Here is a 16930-nt window from a genome sequence, read left to right on the forward strand (position 1 = left end):
GGCCTCTACGACCATATATATATATATTCAAAGAGTGCTAACAGTAACAAATTTAGCTAGGCTAAACTTGGTTAGTCCAACGATCAATTATGCAAGGCCGCTAATTAGTTAAATCAAGTGATGGTTGTTATTTGTTAAAAAGCTATCTAGTTTTCAGTACATGTAATAATTAAGTATAATATAATGTTTTAGTTTTAATTAGTCTCTAATTAGGTTGCATGAAAAATATGTAATTAATAATACAATTGATGCGTGCTAGAAAATTATCAACGGTAAGGCACTGAACAATCATCTTAGCGTTGTACGAAATTTATCATAATGAATGACGATAATCAAAAGGAACACTATAAGATTTTTAGTGGGAAGCCCAAAAAGAAAAGAAATCACGGGGCATTGCCCAACTTAAATATTTTGATATGGCGATTAGAAGTATAGCTCCTTGTTTCATAGGCGGAAAAAGGTTACAAAGTTTCTCATATTACAATGTTTGTGTGTAGAAGAGCTTGTTATCCCACTATAGTGGGCGGTCGGCGACCGATTATAATCCACGGTGTTCGACGGGTGGCGATTGGAGTTGGTCGAAGGCAACAACGACCCGCGGTAGCTGCTACAGAAGACAGCTTGCATCAGCAAGAGGCGGTGTCGGTCGAAGGTGATGATGGCACTAGGAAGCGACGATTGTGGAACGTGACAGTGGTCGGAGGCGATGCCAAACTAATTTGTCCAAAGGCTGTGGCGGCCACAGTTGGCCGGAGCCGGTGACATCTTGAAGCGGCGGCGGGTATCGAAGAGGGCAGAGGCCGGAGTTGGTCAATTCTTCGGTGACGGGTGTTGGGTTGCAACTCCATCTTCTAGAAGTTATGGTCTTCCTCATGCCCAAGGTCCAACTCCCTCACATGAGATTGTCAGGGCTCTATTTATAGAGTCCAAATTTTAAATAAAGAAGGAATCCAGACGACTCTTGATTGAACGACCTGGTGAGATCTTTTTAATTGGGCGACATTTGATGTACATTTGAGTCTTTTAATAATGTTAGAATTGAACGATCATGAGCACATTGGATTAATTTTGTTGAGAAGCTTGATTTGACTATTGACATGACATATCAGAATCTGTTTGACCTTCCAATTACGTCTGAAAAATCATCAAAAAGTGGTTTAGTGACTTGATTGGAGATTTTTGTTTAGTCAAATTGAACCAATTTTGATATTGTTGAATCCGTCTCGTCGATCTGGTAAATTTGATTGTATGTTTGCTAAAATTAGAACTTTTTATGACTTTTAATCGAAGTTTTCATTTTTATTGCTAAAAAAATTATCTCAAGCTTTGTATCATGCCTCGAGATTTGCATCGAATGATTGAAATTTGTCGAAGGCGTATCAATAATAGCTAAAGCTTTTATTACATGTACATGTTTTATCTAATAAGATAATAATATCAATTAGCATATTCAAAATACTTCTATGAAATAAGATATGGAAATACCATGCATGTGATTCCAAGTAGATATCACATATATGCAGTGCCTTTCTAAGTATTTGATGATGAAGATATTAAATATCACAAGGGATAATTTGTTCACCCACTCTTCATAAAGCTGTTGGAGAATAATCTTCAAAATACATTTTTGGATAAATTAAATTTTTTTTCCTGTGTTAAAAAGTGTTTGAAGTATGGCTCAAATAAGAAAACAAATAAAACTAAAGTTCAATAAGTAGATATATAATGACTTGAGCAGCTATGTAGATGTAATGGACAAGATGAGATGGCCACCAAACAAGATTTTTTACTATTTCAGAACTAAAATTTCTCAACTTATTCCTTTTTGATTTTCTTCAAACAAATGACATGCTTATTTCAGTAGTAGGAGACATAAACCAATCCAAAACTATAAGATAATTGATTTATGATATATTTCTAACATGAAAATACAACATAATCTCTAGAGAAATTTTCTTTTTATTTTTACAAAAATTCAACAGAATCTTTGCTTTGCATCGTTTGACAAAATCCATTGCAGCACCCACTCTCATTTCTCTGCTATATTAACCACCAGAATCCAAATATGAAAAGCTTCAATAAAACTTGATAACTTCTCCTCCATGACTACGGGCTCAAGCCATGATTCTCCCTTCCTCACCATTCAAGTAGAAAGGAATCCGTCTCCTTCGCGGTTATCAGAGCTCAGGACGAAATCATGGCCAAAGTAAGCCTCCTCCTCCTTCCATATCCAACCTTTGTTTCTTCTTCTTCTTACAAATTTCTATCTTTAGATGGGGCTGCCCTCCAGGAAAATACTATCTGAAATTTGATGCAGAGGAAATATGTTATTTTCTCAAGGGGAAAGTTAGAGCTGACATAAAGGGGATATCAGAGGGTGTAGAGTTTGGAGCCGGAGATCTTGTTGTCATTCCTAAGGGGCTTAGTTGCACCTGGGAAGTCCTTGTAGCAGTTGATAAATACTATAAGTTTCAGTGATCTCCTTCTACTGATGCCAGTATGTTTCTGTGGTTTTAGAAATGTTGTAATATTTGTTCAACTACAACATGGTTGTAAGATTTCATCATGATTTTTCTGGCCTGGTAATTATGAAGTTGGCTTTGTTAAGGAATTCCTGAAGAATACCTCATAAAGGTTAAAATAGTAAGTCTGGCCTCATAATATCTTTCTAATGTATTCATGTGGATGTAATTTGATTTAATATGATGCTTTGATAACTATGATATTTATTAATTAGGATGGGGACACCATCCTCATCCATTGCCTTCCATATTTCAATTGGTGTGGGTCCTAGAGGTTGGTAGTTTGTTTTCGCTTTTGTCCTCCTTGTCTCAACATTTGTTCTTCTATTGAGTGGTGTATGCGTGGAGTTAAGTGGGAATCATTAAGATAGAAATGTATGATTTAAATTGTAATGGTGGGGGAGATTAAGTTATATAAGAAAATGTTTGTGATAAAGTCATGCTTAGGGTCATAAATAAATCGAGATTAAGCTCGGCTTAGTTCTAAATTTTTATTTTATTTTTCTTTTTTCTTCTCTAAATTTCTAAATCTTCCATTATGTTACGCCGTCTCCATGCATGATTTGTAAAGGCCCAAAATATATTACAAACATTGCTTAATCCTTTATCAATATTAACATGTTAAGTACTTTATATGTTATAATTAATTATCTTTAGAAAACTTATAGTTCAAAATATTAACCCTTTCTTTAATCAATATAAATCTTTTCTTTATAAAGGCTTATATTAACTAAAATTTGGGTTTATCCAAGTAACTCGAAGAAAAAGAATGTAAAGTCATAAAGCTCGTAAATTTTCTTTATTTAAAATTTCTTAACTAATTCCTATAATCTTACATAAATTTAAAGAAAAAAAAGGAGAAAAAACGAGCTCTAAGAAATTCTTCCCTTTTTCCAAAATTAGTCCAGACACGGAACTCGAATTACTAAGGCTCGACGTCGTGCATGCTCATATGCTAGCACTTCACGTGCTCACTCTTTACTCTCTTCTTCGCTCGCAGCCGCCGCCTTTATCTCTCTAGCCAACTCTCTTTCTCTCTTGATCTCTTTTGTTTTTCATCTCTCACATTTTTTCTTCTCATGATCATTCCTCTTAAAAGTGAGTTACACTACCTTTATTTTAGGAGTATAAAATTCATTGCAATAAAATATAAATATATTTTTATTTATTTGTCATGAAGACTCTTACAATAAGATTATTGCCGCACAATTTATATCATGTGTGACACTAAATTGCATGTGTAGAAAATGTGAACTTTGAGACAATTTTATCAAGTTCAAACCTACTCAAACCTGTTAATGTACACATAATGATTTTATATAGATGTCTTTGACTTTGTAGGAAAAGGCAATCCATTTGCCTATAAATTCCTTTTTTTAGTAGAATTGGTATTTAATTAAGCCCCCTCAAGTTGCTTCAAATCCATGTTTTGTCATTTGTGATTAAATAGATTACATTTTTATGAATCCAACAATAACGAATCTTTTGGCATACAAATTAAATCATTTGCAATTCTGCATAAATTCATTTTATGAATCAATTTTTTTATTTGCCCATTAATATTAAATGCTCTAATAACTCTAATTCAGAGTGTCGTGCATAAGGAAAAGGAGCAAAAAAGAAGAAGGTACTTGGTACTTACCTAATTAACATGGGGGCCATGCGGGCGAAGGAGTTGAAAGTTTAGTGCGGCTCTGGACTAATGACACTATGAATGCTTCTCGCTCCGCAGCTATCGGCCCCCGCTAGTTGGCAACTACGACCACCATTGCTTGCCCCCTGCTCATTGCAATGAATCTTTTTGTTGAGGCATGATGTACATTAGAGTAATGAAACACCCAACAGAGCAGTGCATCGTCTTGAATATGGTGTGACGACAACACACCATGAATATCGTGCAACGACACACCACAAAAATGGTAAGATGATACACCCTGAAAATGGTGTAACAAAGCCCCCCAAATACGGTGCAATAATACACCCCTCATGATATGGTGCAACAATGCTACCCGAAGAAGGTGTAATGACGCACCCTGAAAATGGTGTAACGCGCACCCTGAAAACAGTGTAATGACGCACCCCAAAAATGGTAAAATGATGCACCCGTAAAATGTGTAACAACACACCCTAAATATGATCAAATGACACAACCAACATAGGTGCAAAGACGCATCTCAAAGAAAGTGCGACGACATACCTTGAAAACAGTGTAACAACACACCTCACAATAATGCTTACAATCGCCGTACTCAAAATACAATGACTTAATTCAGACTTTTAAAGTTCTCTACTCACATTTAACCACTACAACATATGTGACCAACTACGACCTATGTAGTCCACTACGCATACAACTCCTAACTTCGGCCTCTACGACCATAGATATTATTACAGCTCTCCGCTACAATCTATGTGACCAACTATGACCTACCCGGTTCACAATTCATGTAGCTTCCAACTCTGGCCTCACCCGACCTACAAACATTATTACAGCTCCCCGCTACCGCCTATGCGACCAACTATGGCTTAATGGTTCGCACTCATAACTCATGCAACTCTCAACTCCAATCTTTGTAGCCTATGGATGTTATAACAACTCGTCATTATCTCCCCGCTATTGCCTATGTGACTAACTTTGATCTATATGACCAACTATGACCTACGTGGTCCACAACTCATGTAGCTTCCAACTCGGGTCTCTACGAGCTACAAACATTATTACAGCTCGTTGCTAATGCATATGTGACCAACTACAGCTTAGGTGGTCCGCAACTCATGTAGCATCTGACTCTGGCCTCCACGATCTACGGACATTATTATAGCTTCCCTTCATTACCTATGTCACCAACTATAACCTATATGACCCACTACGACCTATATGACCAACTACGACCTATGTGGTCCTCAACTCATGTAGCTCCCAACTCTGACCTCTACAACCTACAGACATTATTATAGATCCCTGCAACTCTCTATATGGCCGATTATGGCCTACGTGATTCACACTCATGTAGCTCTCAATCCTAAAATCTATGGCTTATAAGCATTTTTATAGCTCACTACTACGTCTTATGTGACCAGCTACGACTTATATGACTCATAACTCATGCAACTCTCAACTCCAACCTTTCGCAGCCTATGGTGTTATCACAGCTCACTACTACGGCCTATGTGACCAACTAAGATCTATGTCTCATAGCCAATGCAACTCTCAAATCCGATCTTTAATGAAATACAAACTTATTACAACTCCTTTCTACATCCAATGTGACAAACTATGATCTATGTGGATTATAGCTCATGCAGCTCCCAAATCCGGTCTTTGCGGCTCTATGAATGTTATCACAACTTCCTGTTACAGCCTACATGACCAACTATAGCTTACATAATCCACAACTCACAATTACGGCCTATGCGATCAACTACGACCTACATGGTCCACATCTCATGCAGCTCTCAACTCCAACTTCTATGGCATACGGACGTCATCGTAGCTCACCACTTAACCTATATGACTGACTATAGCCTACGTGGCTAACAGTCCTGGTGCCTTCATAACAATCAACTACGACATTCGTAACCCATTATAACTATTACTGTTGGACCACTGTTGTACAACAATTTTATAATTTCATCTTCTCTAATTCAAGAGAAGAGTATGCTAGGTCTCATAATTTTATATACTTATAATTTTAAAGTGAATTATTTTAGTTAGATTAGGTCTCATGGTTTTTTCCATTTCCAAGATTTTTCACGTAAAAATCATGATATCTTTTCCTACTATTTCTCTTTTATTTGTATGTGTGTTGGATCTAATATCATGTTGAAACACTAATTTATTACTATACCGCCGTGAATCTTTCGGCACACATCAAATCTTATACATAATTTGATTCGTATTAAACTAATAATGAACTCGATGCACTATAAAAAAAGAATTTAGTGATTAAAAAATATGATATGTTATCTAAAATAAATTTACAAGTCACATCTCTTCAAGGAAAAAAATAGCACCTGCGTTTTTTTTTTTTTTTTCTTTTTTTCTTTTAGATTTACATACATAGCATGACATAACATTTACAAATTTCACACCAAAATTTCAATATTTACCTTAACGCCACTCCCCGCTGTCCGCCAACCTTCGGGTCATCTCTCCCAACCTTTCTACTCTCTTCCAATCATGCGGATAAATTTCCAACTGGGAAATGATATGATATCATCCAACCTTCTCTTCTCTTCCTTCTCACTCCCTCCTCAGTGGGCTCTTCTTGCCAGCCCAAACCCTAGCCCTGCTTCTACTGTTTATCCATCTTCACCGCCGTCTCCAATACACGCTCGCCGCTTCCTTTGTCGCTGCCGGCGCAGGCACTCTTCCTCGGACCCAAACGCTGAGTCCGTCCGGGCCGGTCGGTTCGGATTTGGGGACAAGGGCAGCAGCGGAGAGGTGAGCGGAGATTTCGGGCAAGGCGGCCCACGAAGATGGTGGTCTGACGGCAACCTGGACGGCGACTTCAAGGAAGAATTCGACTCTATTGATGAGGAGGAAGAGGATGGTGAACAGCTATGGGATAAAATATGGATATTTAAGGTAACTTCTTAGCTCTATTTTAGTTTATTGAGTTTTTCTTTCTGGAACTATTGCTTGTAACACAAACGAAAATAGTTCTATTCAAGCTGTTCCTTTGGATATAAAAAATGAACTTTTTTTTTTAATTTTTTGTAATAATTGAAAATTTATTTACTTGTAAGAAATCACATCGTTCTATTTGTGAAATTTTTGCAAACGGCTATTTGATGCAGTCTTGAGATATTATGGTGTTTTTGTGGGATTATTGATTTGAATACATGAAAGATCGTGCCATTATGGCCCTTAAAAGCGTGCAAGTGGTGATAAATTTTGATTTTCTTATCTGGCCCGGACTAAAAACTATGAGGAACAGTTATGTTAGTTCTGTGATTCTGTCGGAAGAGTGTGGTCTGCATTGTGATATACATTAACTAATGTAGGATTGATTTGTTCGGCTTCACATTTAGGAATCTATTCAATGTCTTTTAGAAGCTCATGTTCATATTAATAAGCTTTTTATCAGAATTTCAAGTTCAAATATCACCACATTTTGATTGAGACCAATAGTGCACCGATCAGGAAGTTGTTATCTTCTTTCTGGGATGATAGCTCAAAATTAATGAAGGTGAAATGATCAGAGAAGGAATTTTGTATCATCTAATTTGTGCTCTCAGAGATCCATCATTAACAAGATCATTCAAAGATGAATTTTAAAGAAAGTTCATTGAAGAATCTTAGGATGGTGGACACCTTGGAAAACTTGCCAAGGGATCTCATCACCAGTCAGCATCATACCTGTGGTTAGAGGGGTTATCATATTTTTGCTAGTAGGATATGGCATTTGTCACTCATCACTCTCTAATAAATCTGAGAACAACCAAATGAAGAATATCTTCATCCCCATGGGTAGAGGGGTCATTAAACTAATGCCAATAGGATATGACTCTAGCCATTCCTTCAAGTAGAGATGTATCTTTAATCCTTGTCGATGGGAAGATTATTAAATTCGAGCTGATATAACAAAGATTTATCAAAGGGATTATCAAACTTAATTTTGATAGAAAATTCGAACTTAATTTGGAAGGTCTTTCTGTCATTGAAAAAAAATATATATTTGGAGGAGTCTACCAACTCAAAAACTTTAATAGTCGACGATTAATATTGATAATCTGTGATTAATATTTGAAGGGGTATTACACATAGCTTTCTAGTCAAAGCTGTTAATATATGCTCTATTCCATCATTGGAAATTTTCTTATGATACAATAATACATTCCTAAGTTATCATGAAGTTTCCCCCTGCAAGACAAGGGGCATTTTTTTTAGTTTATTTAGGTTGACATCGTGCTCTAAGCCGAGATCCCCAAAAAGACTCGAGCGTCGTTATAATACAAGAACGCATTTCAAGTTAGCGTCATCAAAATACAAGAATGTATTTCAAGTTATCTTGAAGTTTTCCCCTGCAATACAGGGAAGCATTTTTTAGCACATTTTGATTGACCTTGTTCTCAAATTTGAGATCCCCAAAAAGGTCCAAGCATCGCTGAAATCTGTTTTGCAAGATAAAAGGCATTCTCAATCATCTGGGTCAACATCACGCTATATGCGTAGATTCCTTGGATATATTTACCAAGTGTTGAAGTCAATTTTTTGCCAAACAAGGGGTCAGTCATTCGAGGTGGCAATAAACTCCAAGCCAAAAGCCTATCTTCTAGGTTGGCATCACGCTCATGGTTGAGATCCCTAAATGCATTATAAACTTAAGTAGTTCCTTTTTGATAGACAAGGGACAAACATTTCAAACACACATTCGAGTTAAAATCATGCTCAAAGCTGAGACTATTGACCGCCCCAAACACCGAAATCTTTTCTTTATCAGACATGGGGCTAATCCTTTTCTAGGTACATATCAAGTTTAAGGCCGAGATCTCCGGGCCCAATATCATGTTTAATACCTGACCTTCCTCCATTTGAGTTGATATCAAACTCATAGTTGATATCCCCTAATAACTCAAGTGAAATCATGCTTTATGTTGAGATTCCTAAGAAGATCCAAATTGTCATTGATAATGTTGTGTTTAGTTTGACAATCCAAAGAGAACAAGTTTCAAACAAGATATGTAAGATGATTCTAAAGGTTAGAGGTTCATTTTCAAAACTCACCAAGATTTAAAATGTCAAGTGAGAAAATTCGTGAAAATCTTCAAGCTTCGACAGTTAAGTTGGAGAAGTGTAACTTGTCTTCTACATAAGTCAAAGACTCGGACGGAGACCTGACTCAATAAGCTGATATGTGGTCGAGTTGTTGGCTTTTCCTTTACTCAACAAGCTAATGTTGTAGTGAAAAGCCCTGTTTGTTAGTTTCATGATATGAAGCACAATACTATTTATTGCTAAAGTCTAGGACTCAGACGGAGGCCAGACTCATCAAACCAAAAGGTAGTCGAGTTATTGGTTTTTCTGTTCAGTACCAACCAAGGTTGTAGTGAAGAGCCTTGTTTGTCAGTCTAACAATAATGAAAGCATAAGTTTATCCAACTTAACAAAATCAAACAATTAATCATCAAATTTTCTTAATTGATCTAAGAGTGAAAATAAATATCAAAGGGGATGATCTTTGCTCATAGAGACGTCAAGCTAGTCTTGACGGGGGCAAATTTTTTCAATAAGTCTGAACAGGCATTAAGCTTTGATTGAAAGAATTCCTCTCTTCAACATGTATGATGAAGTGTGAAATATAAAACAATAGAAGCTAGCTCAAGCTTTGTATCAAATTCAAAGCTGGCATCAAATTTTTCTTTGCTATAAAGATAAATAAACAACATATATTCATTCGAGTTGACATCAAGCTTTAAGCTGAGATCCTCAAATATATTCATCTAGCATCAGATTTTCTCTTATTATCAAGATATAGGACCACTTATTTGAGTTGACATTGAGCGCTAAGCCAAAATTCTCAAGCATTTCAGCTAGCGTCAGACTTTCCCTTCTTATCAATATAGGGGGCCACTCATTTCATTTGGATTGACATCGAGTGCTAGGCCGATATGTCTAAATATATTTTTCTTCTATCAATTGGGTTGACATCGAGCTTCAAGTCCAGATACTCAAATATATTCTATATTTATAATGTGGATTGACATCATGTCTGATGTGAGATCCCCAATTGAATTTTTTTACCATATTGATACTAAAGTTATACTCATTTAATTTAAGAAAAAAAGAACTTATGTTTAAGAAAATTATAAAAAAGACAATCTCAAAGTCGGAGGTTCATCTCTCAGACCTGTCGTAACTTGGAAAGTCAAATGAGAGAATTTTGAGCTTGTAATCTGCAATAGATCAAGTTGGAGAAGCATAACATTGTTTGCAGCTCAAGTTCAAGACATAAGCAGGTTCTGAAGGTTAAACTCAACAACTCAAATATGGCCAAGCCGCTGACAACCATCCTCACTCAACAAGTCATAAAAAGCAATCATAATGAAGAAGCCTCTGTTTTGTCTATCTAATGACAATAACTATCTTATTAAAGCTTATCCAGTCTGATAAATTAAGTGATCCAAGTCTTAAGATTTTCTCAACTGATTGAATAAGGCAAAACTAGTAGATAAGCCTCGCTTAAGCTTCACGAGCGGAGGAGTTATTAAATTTATGTTAGCAGGATATGACTTCGATCATTCCTCACTCCCTAATAAGTCAAGAAGAATCAAATGGGTGCTATCTTAAATCCCCACTGGAAGAGGGGCCATCAAATGCAAGCTAGTAGGAGTTAGTTTTAGATGCTCCTCACTCTCCCTTACAAGTTTATATACAAGCCCAACAATAAGTCCATCAAGTTTGAAGAAAACATAAGCCGGAAGAAATTATAGAAGATATTTTCCTGAAACTCTTTTGTAATACAAGGATGTGTTTGTAACTGCTCATAAAATCCTCCATAAGTCCGGGCATTTTTTTTGTTTATTTGGTTGATTTCGTGCTCGATGTCGAGATCCACAAATTTGTTTAATCGGACAATGGTCTCCTCTTTTGAGATTTACAACAAATTTTATGGCTTCGATCCCCAATGACAAGTGTTCACATAATGCTTTATATTGAGATATCATTTCTTTTGGGTTGTCATTGTATTTTAATGCCGAAGTCCCCAAATATTTGCATGATAATTTTGTTATCATGCAAAATATATGTGCAAATTTAAAAATAGAGTTTTCTCTTTGGTTGACTAAGATCTTGAAGATTCGACTAAGAAGGCTTTATGATTTACAAGCTTTAATGAGTTAAGTTGGAAAGATGCAAGTGCTATCATAGCTCAAGTCTATGGCACAAGCGGGTCTAGAAGATCGGACTCAACAAGCCAAAATATGATCGAGTTGCCGACAGCTCGCTTCACTTAACAAGCCATAAAAACAACTATAATGACGAAGCAAGCTCTTTTTACTCAATAAGCCATAAATACGACCGCAGTAAGAGAGCCTTCGTTTTGTTAGTTTGATGATAAGAGTTGTCTAGTTCCTAAACTCATCCAGTTTTATGAGTTCATTTGATTCAGATCCAGTAGACTCTCAATAGATTGATGAATTATAGTTAAATCAAAAAGATAATCTACACTCAAAAAATAGCTATGCACTCAAAGCTAAAATGCTCCTAAACATACAAGCTTCGAAACCTTGTGTTATAAGAAAGGAGACTCCCAAGTCTATGAGCTTAAGCTTATTAAGTTGAAGAAGCACAAACTCCTTGTAGTCTAAGTTTAAGACTCAAGCAGGTCTTGAAGGTCGGACCCAACAAATCCAAGTATGGTCGAGTCTCACTCAACAAGCCATATAAACGGTCGTAGTGAAGAAGCTCTTGTTTTGTTAGTCTGATGACAAAGACCGTTAAGTTTCAAGCATATTCAACTTGATAAGTTAAAGAAAATTAGATCAAAGTTATTTTCTTGAGTAATCAAATGGTCAAGTAAAATCAAAGGAATGATCATCGCTCAAGAAAGCATCAAACGAGCTTGATGGCCTGTTCAAATAAAGGAAGCGTTACTTTTTCAAATAGTTTGATCAAGCACGAACCACAAACTAGAGGAGTTTTTTATTCAATAAGTTTGACAAATGCAAAGCAGAAGGCCGAAGAAGTTCTCCCATAAGTTCGTTCAAAACTAGTTGTTGAGCTAAGGGATTTCAACCGCTAGTAAGTCTGATAAAGCACGAAGCACATGACTGACACCTCTTGCCACTTACTCAATAAAAGTCAAAATGTTAGGTCACTTGCATGCATCATTCAGCAAGTCCACCAAAGCATCAAGCTGAGACTAAATGTATAGGTATATTCACCTGGCAAGTCCATAGAGACAATTTAGGTCAATTTCTTTAACAAGTCCATCAAAGCACAAAGTTAGGATTGAATGTATGTTTATTCACCTGAAAAGTCTGTGGAAGCAATTCAGGTCAATTCCTTCAACAAATTTGTCAAAGCACAAAGCTAGGATCGAGGGTATGCTTATTCACCTGACAAGTTTATGGAAGCAATTCAGATTAATTCCTTTCACCAAAGCACAAAACTATTACTGAAGGTTAATATTCAATCACCTAACAAGTCCGTAGAGACAATTTTGGTCAACTTCTTCAACGAGGCCGTCAAAACACAAAGCTAAGCCAGAAGATATGCTCATTCACTAACAAAAGTCTATAGAGATAATTCATGTCAATTTCTTCAAGAAGTGTACACCAAAGCACGGCTCAGAGTTGAGAATATGCTCACCTTCTTGACAAGTTCATAGAGTAAAAATCACAAAAGACAATTTCAATCTCCAAGCCAAATGAGTGGCAAGTAAGAGGCGATGTCATCCAATTAGTATTCTTGAAGATCTGCAAAGTGAAACCCTGAACTTGACATTTGAATATGCTTTTCGAGATCCGTAGGATCAATCAATTTGCAATAAACATGGTCCGCTTCAAGCACGAATCATATTTGTTGGGGGGCATTTTTTGGCATTAAAAAAAAGAGGACTGCTAAAGATTATTATTGCTATTATTAATTGAGTTCAATTATACTTAATTAATATTAAGTAAAATAAATAAATAAAAACTTGTGCGTGACTTTTTTGTAGTTGCTCCTGCTTCAACATTCAGTTGCCTCCTCCCACTCTATTCATTCGCTCATCATTTCTACCTTTTTTGGGTTGCAACAAAGTCAAAGAGGAAGAGAGAGACCATTGATTCATCTTTGCAAATCCTCCTTCTATTGTATTCCTCTCGAAGCTAGAGAATCCTCCGTTACAAAGAGGATCAAAGCTCGTTAGAGAAATACTTGCTCTGATACCGTATAGACAATTGAAGGAGGAAGAAGATGCAGTAGAATCATTCAGGGAAATGAAGTAGGAGAAGGAAAACACAACACTTTTATTTTCCTTATATATACGCGTAACAGAGGAGTTATTCTCTACCTTAGGTTGTTATAATGCTATACATGCAATGATAATGTGATGGTCCTACTGTAGGACAGAGGTGGAGAAAACATTACCAAGTAACCGAATGAATAATGCTGATATTAATATCGTTGTGTAATTTGCAGTCATTTTGTTGAATTTGATGGGCTGATGCTGTTGAATTCTTTCAAAAGGAAAATAGGTTTGATTTTTCCCTTTGCTTCATTGCTTCATAGATAATTGTAAAACGTAATGCTTTCTTTCTTCCTTTCTGTGCGTGCATGTTGGTAAATTGGTGAAATTTGTGTTCTCCAGATGAGTGATTAATTATTACATATGTAAAACTAAATAAATAAATAATATTTGAGACCTTTGTTTTTTACTATTAAAGAACTGTGCACAATGTTTTGTGATGTTCTCCTTAGACATTTTTATCCCTATCTTTATTAATGGATGCTTGGTGATATTGTGGGGATCATGTATGTTGAAATGTCTTGTTTCAGTATGATATGATTTTGTTCCATGTAGCTCTTTTATGCGCATTTTCTGATGCAGCTTTTAACTTTTTTTTTAATTTCATAATTTTCAACTTATATACCCTTCAGAATTGCAAAGAAGAACTTCCTTTTTAGCTTCAAGACCTCAGAACTGTATCTAGTGACCTTGAGCAGGAAAGTTGTTGAACTAGACATGGAAGAATAAGAGAGTGAATTCTGTAATTTAAGGTTGGATATACATCAAAATATGCATTCAACACCGCAAATTTAAATTTCATGGCCTTTTAATCAAAAATTTGTTTGGAACTGAAACAAATATTATATAAAGATCCAGCCTTGCCTTGAGTTCTTGTGTTTGTTAGTAGGAAGATTTACATGCATGCCACTCAGTTTTTATATATATGCATATCTAACACCTAAACTTCAATTTTTACATATATGCCACCTTGCCTAAAACATGAAAAGGTGCATTTCATTTTCACTTTTTAGAAGTTAACAAAGAGGTATTTTTTGATGTGATATGAAATATTTAGGTAAATATAAAAATCAAAATTTATGTGTTAGATATGTAAATACATAAGAATTGAGTGACATGTCTTGTTAATATTGTGAATTGCACTTATTAATCTCTAAATGTAAAAAATCAAAATTTATGTGTTAGTCCCTCTTTTTTCTTATTTGCTGAATTCTCATGTATGAACCTGTGAATGCCATATGATAAATCTGAAGAAATCTGAAGAAGTGCTTGGTCTTATTAATCTCCAAATTACAGGTTTTCAAGTCATATGGCTACCTGCTCCCTGCCATCATTGCATCAATCCTTCTTGCCACAGGTCCAAAAGCTTTCCTAATGGCATTAGCGCTACCTTTGGGGCAATCTGCAATTTCCCTTTCCATCGAAAAGTTGTGGGGTGGTGGAAAGGAAGAGACAAGGACTAGTCCAAGGAGCAGGAGGAAGAGGAAGCCATTTTCGGCCTCCTCCTATGATTTTCGAAAGCAGGAGCAGGATGAAAGCGGCGTCGAGAATGAGCAAAACGAGTTCTATAAGTCGTGGGTAGCGACAGAGAATGGTTTCAATGATGGGAGGGGGAAGTTTTCGGGACGCTCCCGTTTTGGAGGATGGGATGAGTTGGATCAACCGAGGAGACCAGCAAGGCGGCGGGCGCCGCCTGGAGCCGGTAGCTCGTTCAAATCTGCTCCAGGGGAGATGGGGAAGTTGTCGAAGAAGGGAAGATACAGAGATGCTCCTCTGTTTCTAAGGCTCTTAATTGCAGTTTTCCCTTTCCTGGGATCATGGATTAAAATAATGTGAAGCAGTTACTGAATTTGGGTTCTGCTTGGAACCGGTTGTAGTGTTTATAAAAATATTTGCAGAACTATTGTTAAAAAAGAATTTTTTTTTTTCGTTTTTACCATTGCTTTCTAATAGATAATTACATGTCTGATACTTAGATTTTGATATTTATAGTTGGAACACATTGTTGTCATCAACCTTTGCATATAAAGATGTATTTTGGTTTTAAAAAATGATAGTGATTGTGGTTTTTTTGATGTGATGTTAAGGATTTGAGTGGCATGCATGTGAACATGTATATTTAGATGTCAGACATGTAAATACAGAAGAATTGTGTAGTACGTATGTAAATTCCACTGCTTTAGAAAGCCTGAGAAATGAGAATATGCACTTCAGCCAAGATATTCTAATCACTTTTTTTAAAAACTTTCCAAGTCCAACAATGTTTATTGCTAATCATTCAACAGTGAGTTTCATGCGCTTCTTGGGGGCACATTTTACATCCTTGAGTTATCCATGAAAAATCAACATATTAACATTTTACATCCTTGAGCATTCCGGTCAGGCTAAACTGAAAGGTAGATGCCGCCCAAAACATCAACCAAAATTGAAGTCATGTGTAAACAGAAGCACGTTATGCATTAGTAAATTTTTTGAAGATTTACATTTATACCACTCAATTCCTGTGTAAATACATATCGAACACCTAAGCTTCAATTTTTATGTACATACCCTCTTCCCTATGCATGAAAAGAAGTATTTCAGTTTTAGAAAGTTGAAACGGCGGTACTTTTTATATGATATGAAATATATTTGGGTGGTATAAATGTAAAAGTAATATTCATTTTTTTATATTTTAAAATAACGAACCATAAAATTTGGGTTTACGATGCATGTGACACACTAAAGTCCTTGGATCTTTAGCACAATAATATTGTTTGCTGCTTGTGACACAAAAACTCGCATTGCTTGCCAACATATCCTCAGGTAACGCTCGTTTGAGTGTCACGACTAACAAACGTGGCACTCTCCTAACGAGAAGGACAAGTCATTAAGGCAAATGGGCAAAGATACAAACATGCAAAAGGCACACATTATGATTGTTCGACCAAAACACGAAACAATCACAACATGAGCCCAAAAAGACTATGCACACATCATTTAAGGGATTGCAAAGATGCCTACATGCAACATGACATACACAAATAAGATGCACCAGTAAAATAGAATACCTATGATAAAAAATTATACCTGCCCGAGGGACCCGGGGATTCATGTGACAACCAGGCATCAACTATGAGTGAATATGTATTGAGTAAAAGAATACTTATAATGAAAATTTACACCTTACCCGAGAGTTACTCACCGAGCACACATGCAAACTTGCAAGATATGCAACAAACATTCGAAAAAAGTCAAGCATATGACATGCGACAAACATATGAAAGATGTCAAGCATTAAACATGCAAATGACTAGGGCTGTCAAAAAAGCTTGTTCGCGAACAACTCGTATTCGACTCGTTTACTTATCGAATGAGTCTAACACAAACAAATTTCTTAAGCTCAAATTATGAACGAGTCGAACATGAACAATTTTTTGTTCACTTGTGTTCAACTCGTTTTAGCTATATATT

The 16930-nt window shown here is 36.1% G+C and overlaps 3 protein-coding genes across 3 annotated transcripts in view; all 3 read left to right on the top strand.

Moving 5' to 3' along the window:
* The window catches only part of LOC110019769, a 5886-nt gene extending 5124 nt beyond the window's left edge, over positions 1-762 (top strand). Inside the window, exon 6 of the mRNA XM_020717589.1 lies at positions 498-762. Within this exon, the coding sequence (XP_020573248.1) occupies positions 498-762 (265 nt within the window). The remainder of the gene's footprint in view (positions 1-497) is intronic.
* A 1243-nt stretch (positions 763-2005) lies between these two features.
* On the top strand, positions 2006-2649 carry LOC110017841. Its single transcript, XM_020714970.1, has 2 exons — positions 2006-2206; positions 2274-2649. The coding sequence occupies exons 1-2, from the start codon at positions 2103-2105 to the stop codon at positions 2476-2478; spliced, it is 309 nt and encodes a 102-aa protein (XP_020570629.1). The 5' UTR covers positions 2006-2102; the 3' UTR covers positions 2479-2649.
* Positions 2650-6632: 3983 nt separating this feature from the next.
* On the top strand, positions 6633-15410 carry LOC110029942. Its single transcript, XM_020732445.1, has 2 exons — positions 6633-7110; positions 14774-15410. Exons 1-2 carry the CDS (start codon positions 6703-6705, stop codon positions 15311-15313), a joined length of 948 nt encoding a protein of 315 aa, XP_020588104.1. The 5' UTR covers positions 6633-6702; the 3' UTR covers positions 15314-15410.
* The last annotated feature ends 1520 nt before the right edge of the window (positions 15411-16930 follow it).

The sequence above is a fragment of the Phalaenopsis equestris genome, unplaced genomic scaffold (assembly GCF_001263595.1).
Source record: "Phalaenopsis equestris unplaced genomic scaffold, ASM126359v1 Scaffold000002, whole genome shotgun sequence".
Lineage (NCBI taxonomy): Eukaryota > Viridiplantae > Streptophyta > Magnoliopsida > Asparagales > Orchidaceae > Phalaenopsis > Phalaenopsis equestris.

Coding starts and splice junctions, on each gene's coding strand:
- LOC110017841 (XM_020714970.1), top strand. CDS start 2,103: ATGACTACGGGCTCAAGCCATGATTCTCCCTTCCTCACCATTCAAGTA. Junction 2,207..2,273: donor AGGACGAAATCATGGCCAAA/GTAAGCCTCCTC, acceptor TTCTATCTTTAG/ATGGGGCTGCCCTCCAGGAA.
- LOC110029942 (XM_020732445.1), top strand. CDS start 6,703: ATGCGGATAAATTTCCAACTGGGAAATGATATGATATCATCCAACCTT. Junction 7,111..14,773: donor ATAAAATATGGATATTTAAG/GTAACTTCTTAG, acceptor TCCAAATTACAG/GTTTTCAAGTCATATGGCTA.